At 30.4% G+C, this 10,374-nt stretch overlaps 1 protein-coding gene across 16 annotated transcripts in view; it reads right to left on the bottom strand.

Annotated features, from left to right (window-relative positions):
- Positions 1–4,333: 4,333 nt before the first annotated feature.
- LOC145265525 (uncharacterized) overlaps positions 4,334–10,374 on the bottom strand; it is a 56,051-nt gene continuing 50,010 nt past the window's right edge. For all 16 annotated transcript variants that reach the window (XM_080121451.1, XM_080121452.1, XM_080121441.1 and 13 more), the window contains exon 13: positions 4,334–4,761. In XM_080121451.1, the coding sequence (XP_079977577.1) occupies positions 4,700–4,761 (62 nt within the window). In that variant the 3' untranslated portion in view covers positions 4,334–4,699. The remainder of the gene's footprint in view (positions 4,762–10,374) is intronic.

Below are 10,374 nucleotides of genomic sequence, written 5' to 3'. Positions count from 1 at the left end.
GGCAACTGTCATTGAACAAATTAAAAAGAATTAACTAGAAAAACTAAAATAAAGACAAACTGCACCATCCAAACCATTGTTAAATAGTAACATACATATGTAATATACCATAATTAGGGATCAACACCACATATCCACATTTACTCTGGAGGTTTGGCATAAGGCACTCATTCTAAGACTAACTTTTATCCAATTATTAATGGGCAAAAAAGTACCATTCCATGTTTTCCTTGGCCATCTTCTGCCAACTGATCCTGCTACCTCACCTGTTCTACATTTATTGCCCCAAGAACTCATCCATTCTTTCAACGAGCTGCACATATTTTCCTATACTCTCTAGTTTAAATTTTCTTCCAGGTCATCATATTTAAAGCCTATCTTTAAAATAATACTAGCAGGCTGTGTTCCTTAAGCCGTCATAAAATATGCTTAAATATGATATTTTAATTCATGTAAATTTCATTTTTCAATTCTCGATTGATTATTATATTGTACCCAATATATAGTAGTGATTTTAAAAGTAAAAAAAAAAAAAACTGACTTGAATGTCATCAGCTAGAATGGAAACCTACACATTTGTTTCCATCCGATTTAAACTCATATGCATATAAAAATAACTTTGTTAAAAAGATAGATGTAAGACCACATGCTACCCTAATCACCAGCACTCCCGACCCCAATGTTGTTTGCTGTGAATTCCTTCTCCATTTTCTGTTTCCATGATTATATTGTCATAGTTTCTCACTGGTGGCTATCAAGAAGACCACGTGGTCTCACAAGTATAAAATAAAGTGAAACACATGGAAACAAGACAGACACAGACTGACACCACTATACATGTATATTGGTTGAACTCTAGGTGTGTTTGTGATACCATCGACCTTTTGAATGTTGAAATCCTAACCTAAGGTAGACTCTCCCCATCTTGAGAACTTTTTTTTCACTAATCAAACCTTTGAAAGCCAACAAGTCTCCATTGTGTTTCTATACATGAGTTTTATTCGCTTAAGTTAAAGAGCCAAGCAACAGCCACTAGCTGGTGCTACCAGATCAGGCTGTCTGAAGATATTAGCTTCCCGAGACGAAATGCACCTAACATTGATGTTTTTTGTTTTTCCTACTTCCTTTTGCAAAACTTAATTATATTCTGCAAAACCAAAAACGACAATCAAATTTTTCCTTCTTCTCATTTCCCCTTTCCATCTCCCTCACTGGTACATTTTATGTTGGGAAACCAAACATTAATACTGTAACCCTTTTCCCTCTCCCATTGCAAAACTCATTCCTGTTCTGTAGGGCAGCGAACAAAAACGATAAAATCCACGACAAAACAACCAAACCAAACACTACAAACTAATGATTGAAGATACAAAAAGCTTGAAAAATAAAAACCTACAAAATAACGGGATGCAACATGAATACCATTTCCAAAAATCACTGGATTCGGCATTAAATAACCTAAAAAGGGTTGATATGCCATAAAACAAAACAACCAAACCAAAAACACAGACTCCAACACTATACATGTATATTAGTTAAACTCTGGATAGGTGTGTGACGCCATCAACTCTGTAAATGCTGAAATCCATGTTCGTTCTACTATCGAGGCTGTGTTTGTCAGTCAGTTGGTTAATTCATTTCCCCATCTGCACCAAGCCATGATCTGTCTTCCATTGATCTAGCTCTGAACTGCATAATTTATCAATTGTTAAATGTTTGAGTTACAGAAAAAGAAGAATGATTTTCAGATCACCAAGTTCGCCACGTCGAAGCACACGTAACAAATCCGTCCTGTTCCCTTTTTGACGTTATTGCAAACAAGCTTTCTTCAACTGACACCAGATTGCAAAGTGCACCATATCAACGTTGAGCTGAAAAAAAAGAATCGTTCTCAACTGAAGAAATGCTGGCTTTTTATATTGTCAAACCGGATTGCGTCTCAATTTGCATAAAAAACGTTTTTGACTTATGCCGGTCAGGTTTCAAGTTTAAGACTTTTTCTCTTTCTTTTCTTAAGCGAGTGACTCCCTAACTCCCCCCTGATCTCAGGATCACAAACAGGACAGGGAGGTAGTATCTGTCTTTGTTGGATACTTCTTAGCCCACGATACACGGCCAGCACTCACTTAGAAGTGGCAATTTTTTTTTTTTTTTTTTTTATATAATACAAATCCCCCCCCCATTCTTCATTAAAAAAAAAAAAAAAAAAAAAAAAAAAAAAAAAAAAATCGCATTTTAAATTCAGTTCATTTTAAAGTGATGACTTTTTTCTAGATAATCCAACTAACTCCCATTTTAACTTCTCCATTCAAAGGCGACCCTTTTTTTTTTTTTTTTTTTTTTTTTTTTTTAAATCCAACCGAATGAGTAAGTCTGGAAAGAAAATTTCAAGAGTGCCCAAGATATAGAAGGTCAAGGGAGGTGAATGCTGTGAAGTGCAAACAAACGAATGAACAAACAATTATGGGGAAATTTCATCTTTATAATAGCCTCTAAGGGGGAAACCAAAGTTATCTCTGAAAATTTGTTCTGGCAAAAATTTACTCTTGCCATGACTAATGTTTGTGCAAAATTTCAACAAAATCCAAGGCGTGGTTATTGAGAAAAGTGCAAACAAATGGTGAATTATTAGGTTTAATTCCTCCTTTGTTAAGGAACCCATAAAGTGCTTGAACAGATTTCCCTTAAAATATATATAATACCTCAAAAAATTATGAAAAATCTGTATGATACACCTGTGATGAGAAAATATTTTATATAAAAAGAAATTTACAAATTAATCAAGTAGGGGTTTTACTAAAAATGTACGACCAAAATTATGCCCGATCAATGTACAACTGACTGCTCCTACTGTTTGTCATAGAAATATGTAAAGTTGCTTGAATAAGCAGGAGCTGAATTACACATTTAGTTGTGCCAGATTTTGGCGGTTTACTAAAATTGTACTAAAGGAGGTTTACTAAAATTGTACGACTAAATAACGTACAATTATTTGCTCCTGCTGCTATTTTGCTCTAAAAGCAACAAACTATTGGGTTTATAAGCACAAAATATTGTTAAAATATGTTGTGGTATTATTAAAATAAGCAATAAAATGAATTTACTCACAAGTTTCAGTCGAGAGGTTATTTTTTGGGAAATATATTTTTAGATTCATATAAAAAGTATTTACAAAAAAGAAATTATTTTTTTTAAATATTCTCTCTCAAGGCAGATAGTAAATAGGTATATTAGTTTTTATTTACATAATGAACTCCTTAAAGACTGAAACAATTTTTTTTTCCAATTCTATATGCCACTTTTTTTTCGTTAAAAATCTTTGTAAAAAAATAAACAAGTACATTAGTCGGGTCTTGATTTTACTAATTATGCACAACTAAAAATTAAACACAATTTTATGTACGTCTAATTAAATTCTAAAAGGCTAAGACAATTATTTGGCATACTGTATTGGAAAAAAAAAATTCAGTTGTTAAGGGTTTAATTAGTCAAAGCAACTTTGACATTCAAGTTTAATTTAAAAAGCAGACAAAAAAACAAGCAATAGTCGATACTACTAATAATTTTACAAAGATTTTCTAGTGTTACAAAATTCAAATTTTAAAGAAAAAGGTCACTTGTAAAATTTAATTTGCAAAAAATCTCTTAGCTGAAAGTTGTGACTGACTAAATTCGTTTTGTTTTTTTATTTCAATAATAAAGAAAAACTTTTTCTTTTTTAAAAGATTAAGAAAAAAAAAATATATCTCGGTCTTTAAGAACTTGCCAAAAATAATCGCGACTAAGTCGTTTTATTGTTTATTTTAATAACAATGATGTGTTAATGGGCTCAGTAGATCGCCCGTGTAAAAGAGAATATTTAATAAAAAATGGGAGTTTTCTTTTAGTAAATATCTTTTTAGGTATGGACTTAAGACATTTGGCAAAAATAATCTCTCGAAACTTCTGAGTAAATTTGTTTTATTGCTTATTACAAGATTGTTTTACAATATTTTATGCTGATTGACTTTGTCGAAGTTGCTTTAATCAGCAGCAATTAGTCGTACATAATTTTTAATCGTGCATATTTAGTAAAACCCATCAAGTAGCTTTAGTTTTTTTTATTAATAATAAATAAGTGATTAATTTGTAGGTATTAAAAAAATTGTTAGTTTTAATTAAGTTATCTCCCTTGTTTCTTGAGATTTTTCAAAATGGTGTCATAAGACAATCACTTCTGTTAGTTATAGAATTGGATTTTTTTTTTTTTTTTTCAGGGGAACTTTAAACAAGCACTCAAAACAAAATTAAATTTTTTTTAAATAAATAAATAAAAATAAACAAAGTCAAAAACTGGTGGAATTATGAATTTATTTTAGATGTTTAAAAAGTAGGTGTAGACGAGGGGAAGGGGATCTAAAAGAAAGAAATTAAATAAGAATTTGAGAAATGGAGAAAATGGAGTTAAAAAGAAGAGGCTGAAAGATAAAGATTTTAATGTCTGGCCAACCATTCTTTAAAAAGTTAAAATGAACAAAATGATGCGAGATGTCTGCAGAATACGGTCGACATGTGAGCCTTTCCATCTACGTGTACGGAATAGAGAGAACATCTTTTCAGTTGTTTTGATGAAGAAAGCAGGTCCAGAGATTGCCGGAGCGGGGCGTCTTTGAATTTTTTTGTTTTTAAATGTCTTTAGACAATGTTGAAAAGGGCCGCATTAATTGTAGCCTCGATAGGAACCACCCCAACCACCACCACTGCCACCACCTCCATAGTTACCTAAAACAAAAAATAAATTTGAATTGATAATAAAGATGTTGATTGAACACTGAAAAAGAAAATGGTTTGCAGATTTTGAAAATTAAAGAATTATGCCTTCTCAAATCAAAGACACAACAATAACAGTTGTTTTCAAATTTGTTACCCTTACAGATGTTCGTGATACGAATAGTTTATTTTTACAACTTTTGAATCAAAAACTTACAGATCAAACCTTTGACAAAAATGTGAATTTTCAAATACAGTAACAAAAACAAAATTCTTTCTATATTAAACAGAAATGAAGAAAAAAGTTGTATGATGTACAAAGATCTGTGATGAAATGAAAATATATTCAAAAATTCACATATATTGATCAAGAAGGTTTATTTTAATAATGAAAACTTAAGCAATTAACAGGAATCTGTAGGCATTACAACAAAAATCTTGTAAGCTTGAATTATTGAGTTATCACCCTTTGTTTCATATTTGTAGATAGTTTTCAAAATGTCAGACATACGTCTGCTATTCATAAAATTCGATCTTATTTAACAAGCCTAGCATGTGCGGTACCCCTTCATAAGGGAATGATTTGAGGACAATTTTACACCTATAACCCCCCCACCACCACCACGGAGGGAGGGGGCAACCACAGTTATCCCAGAAAATACATTCTGGCAAAACTTTACTTTCACAGTAACTAATGTTTGTACAAAATTTCCAAAACAAAATCCCAAGACATGGTTACTGAGAAAAGTGTGAACAAACTAACAGGAGCGAATTACTAGGTCCAGTTCCTCCCTTTTGTCGGGTGGGGGTGGGGGACAAAAAATAAAACTATTTGATCACTTTACGTGATTTTTGGAATATATTTTTTGTTCAGTCACGACTGCGTACATCATACAGATCTTTATTTTTGTTTAATATAGAGAGAATTTTGAACAAGAACCAATTTTTTTTTTGTTCACCCACAATACTCATATGCCACTAACTACTCATAAATGAAGACCCATGTGTACTCCTAGCTTTGAATTCCGGATTACCACAATATTTTGTGCCTATAATCTGCATCAATTATTAAGTTATAAATATAATAAAACATTGTCTTAGCTATTTATAGATATTGTGTGCAGATGATATTTTACAATATTATGTATCCAAATACAAAATTAATACAACTATTGGATTCCTTAGATTTTAGTCAAGAAAACAATCCATGTCGAGTTCCTTTGTCTACTTTACTATCTATTGTCTTTTGTTCTATATTCTTTTTCTTTTCGCTCCTACTTCCAAGCACTTGGAGGTGGAGGTCAACTATAGTACCATATTTGTATAGGGATTAGAATTTTTATAAACGGCAATTATGTTGACACACGGATTCTCGCCAGATCACCAAAGTTAAGCAACAATGAGCCTGGCCAATACCAGATGGGTGTCACCATTTGGAAAGGTTAGGCACTGTATGTACCGTGCCGAGTCAGAAATTTACAAGTTGGTATCTGGGGGCACATATAACTTACGGGAGGAGATGCACCCCCGAATCAAAACAGAAAGCAACCAGAAACAACCGTCTTTACTTGGTCTTCCTGAGATTATCATGGCTCTACAATTTGGAAAGTTGTGGTCGACAACAATGTTAAAAATGCAGTGCCACATGCATGCATGATTTTTTAATTAGATCTTATAAGGAAGACAATATTAATATAGATTTGAAAGTACAGATATATTTAAAATTCTTATATATATATATATATATATATCTGAAAGAAAAAAAAAAAAGACTTAGAAAAATATTTTTGCTTCAACTATTTTTGGAAAATTATATAAATTATTTAGGTTGGGTTATTCTTGTGAAAGAGGCTTGTTGTATTATAAGAAAATATCAGAATAATTTAACTAATAATATATTTGACCATGTTGGGAGATTTAACTATAATGCGCTATTTCCAATATTGAGCATAATTGTTTCTTGTCCAGAATTCTCCCTATATTAAAAAAAAAAAAAAAGTATGATGGAAAGAAAAAAAAAAAAAAAAAAAAAAAAAAAAAAAAAATCACACAAATTGCTCAAATAGTTTTATTTTTATAACAAAATTTATTTTTTACGATTAATGGGATTTGTAGGCATGACAACAAATCTCACAAGTTTGAATTAATTTATCTTCCTTTGTTTTTAGATTGTTTTCAAAATGGTGGGCAAAACAGACATTCTTTTGTAGCTCATAAAATTTTTTATATTTAAAAATGAAACTACTTGATCAATTTACATGATTTTTGGAATGATAATTTTGTTTTGTCATAAGCATGTACAGATTTTTTTTGATTTTTTAATATGGAAGAATTCTGAACAAAAACCAATTTTATTTTATTAGAAACTTTTTCATAATACCATTGAAAATATATTTATAGAATGAATGTTTTATGCTAAATTGATGATTAATTTGTACTCATTTTAAATCTAGTAGAAAAATATAGTTGCCATCTTTATAAACAATGAGAAACATGCTAACTAAAGAAGAACAATAACGTCTTTTCATAATTTTCTAGTTAAAAATACACGCTAATAACAGAGTTATCATTCTTCCTTAGTTAGCCTCTTTCTTGACTTGTTTGGAGGGTCATTAGATTTTCCTGACTTTTCCTTTTAGTGTTTCATGTGTACAATGAAATTTGATAGAACTTAGTTTTTAAGTTTTTTTGTTTTTTTTCTAAAACATGGTTTAAGTAACATAAGTTTAGTGGTTAAAGTTAAATTCTGAAAATCACTGAAATTCTGAGGATCACCCTGAAAGTATTACCTCAATGTAATATCTAACAGGATATTTTACTTGATCTTTAATCTGACTTATCTCGCTTATATAAAGTTTGTTATGAGTAATGCCGAAACATATTTAATTTATTTAATGTAAATTGAATAAAAATGAGACAATAAATAGAAAAGGCAGCATGGTTTTTTAAAGTTATTTGGAGAATTGTTGATAAGTTTTATTATGAAATAAAAACTTAATAATAAATAATAAACAATTTAATGTTTATATGTATGTTTATAATTATTTGGTATTTTATCTTCTAAATAAAATATGTGCTTCATAAATAAAAAAGAAAAACACTGAGGCAGGTTAATAAACCCTCCCCCCCCAAAAAAAAAAGTGAAGAAGAAAGACGCCAAGTTTTCTTTTATATTATTTTAAAAATAGTTACCTTCCCCACACAGAAAGAAAGAGAGAGAGAGAGATTAACTCTCTTTTGAATCCTACGACTAATTGGAAAACTTTTCTAGTTAATTAAATGCTAGTTTAATTCTGAATTTTTGAGATGAGATGTGAATGTTTGTATTGTTTTGGTTACTCGAACACTTATTCTCATCTTGGGTGTTATTGGCACACCTGAAGAAGGTTGTAGGTTACATCAACCGAATCGTTGTGCCAATAACACCCAAAATGAGAATAATTGTTCGAGTAACCAAAGCAATACAACTAAATACTAGTTTGCAATTCTGAATTCAGCCAACCTCCTTTTCCTTAGTTTTCAAGAAGAAGGTCACAAGTTGCAGCGACCAAAACGTTGTGTTAATAACACACTAGATGAGAATAATAGTTTGATTAATCAACATATCACAAGTTTTGTAATTTATCCTTTTATATATTACTCAATTACTATTAATATCACTGAAACTATTACAGATATAGAGAAAATAACAGTAAAATTACAAATGAATAACAGTAAACATAAGCTATTTAAAGTTATGCAAATTAGACATATCTGAATGTTCATGTCTTTCACCCATTCTAAATCTATAAAAATGAACGTGTCTATGTGTGTGCTTGTGTGTGTGTGTACATTTCCCTATGCAATAACTGTCAATTTTAAGTCTACAGACTCGAAATTCGATATATCGGGTACTGAGATTTGGGAAAATGTTTGATCGGTTTTCGCCGAGAAATTTGGCTGTTAAGGCGTCAAAGTTAAACGATTTGACCTTTGGGAACTCTACCAAACTCCTCCACCAATTTCGGGTCTAACCATAAAATTTTAGATATAGGTTCTTTGGACATGGATCTAACTTGACTTGAGCCCAAAACAATAAATGTTAAGGGGTCATAATAGGGGTCAAAGTTTTAAAAAATTGACCAATTTTTAAAAAATTTTTTTTACTCAACATATACCTCCAAACACCCAGGCAACGCTGGGCTGAAATGCTAGTATATACATATTTCCAAATATTGGTTAAAAATACTTCCTTTACAGCTGCCGCAATTCAAATCCCTAATTTCTACATTATAACAGAAACAAAAATCTTCTAAAAAGCTATAAACTGTGACAACAGCTATAAAGTGTCCCTTTTGTAACAAACAAAATACCAAAGTAGTATGCCCCCCCCCTACACACATATGCTCATAAAAACAAAATGTTTATTTGATAGTCATGCTCTAAATGTGCTAATAGACAATCTGCAGTTTTATTTATAGGTGAATGGAGGAGGAGTGATAGCCTCTATTACTAAGTTCTGGACAGAACAACAAATTAAGTCTTAAAATCAGTTAAATTACAAATAGAAATATGCTGGAAGGGAGAGACATTTTCTTTTTTACGGCATATCAACCATTTTCAAGTTATTTAATGCAAAATCCAGTAATTTTGGAAAATTTACTATGCTTCAAAAGGTTTTTTTTTTATATCAGTGTTTGATTTGTTTTTCCTTTCTGTATAAGAAATTTTTTTTTTTGTCTCTGGAGAACATAACCGAGTTTTGCAAAGGGCAACTAATAAAAAAATAAAAAATAAAAAATAAAAACATGAATGCTTAGTGCATTTTAGGTCAGAAAGCCAGTATCTTTAGACAGCCTGATGTGATAGCTTCATGAGTACTTTGTGGTCAGTATTTCACCAGTGAGCATTTTTGATATAAAAAGTAGACAAAGATATACAGAAAAACATTTTAATAATTTCTGAAAAATAAGTCAACTGATGTCTTAAGTGAAAGAAAACAAAATCTAAACAAGTGCAGATGGAAATTAACTTCTCAAAAAAAAAAAAAAAAAAAAAAAAAAAAAAGCAGGATATTTTGCTGGGAGAGGGAGGATTAATGGCAGGTAAAAAGGTACAAAATAAATATTTATTGTTAGTCTTGTTTTTTTGTTTTTTTTAAGATATTACAAAGATGAATATAAATAATTTCTTAAAATTAACACCTATCAAGATAATAAAAAGCTAAATATATTAGAGCAATTAAAAGAAATAGGAAAAATGGATGAAAACTAAAATCGAGTAAATTACAATATTTCATGATCCATCAAAAATTCAAACAAGGAATTATAACAATGAAAAACAATGAATTCTTTCCCAACCAATGGACCTTCAAAGATAAGCTCCCCCTCATTAGAGGACAAACACCAGCAAAAAAAAATAATTAAAAAACAAAACAAAAAATGCATCACTGTTTAGCATAAATTTGCAAAAATATAAAGAAACCTTTTTTGCAAAAAAAATAAAAGGCATTTTCAATAGAACAGATCAACAAAATCTAATTAGCCAGTCAATCAATTAACAAAATAAACCAAAGAATCTGGAATCCAAGCGTAAAAAAAAAAAAAAAAAAAAAAAAAAAAAATTGTTAAAATTTTTTCTTAAAAG

This window comes from Euprymna scolopes, chromosome 40 (assembly GCF_053919585.1).
Source record: "Euprymna scolopes isolate OS-2025 chromosome 40, ASM5391958v1, whole genome shotgun sequence".
Taxonomy (NCBI): Eukaryota; Metazoa; Mollusca; class Cephalopoda; order Sepiida; family Sepiolidae; genus Euprymna; species Euprymna scolopes.
Note: the sequence above shows the minus strand (reverse complement) of the source record. Positions and strands in the feature narration are given on the sequence as shown.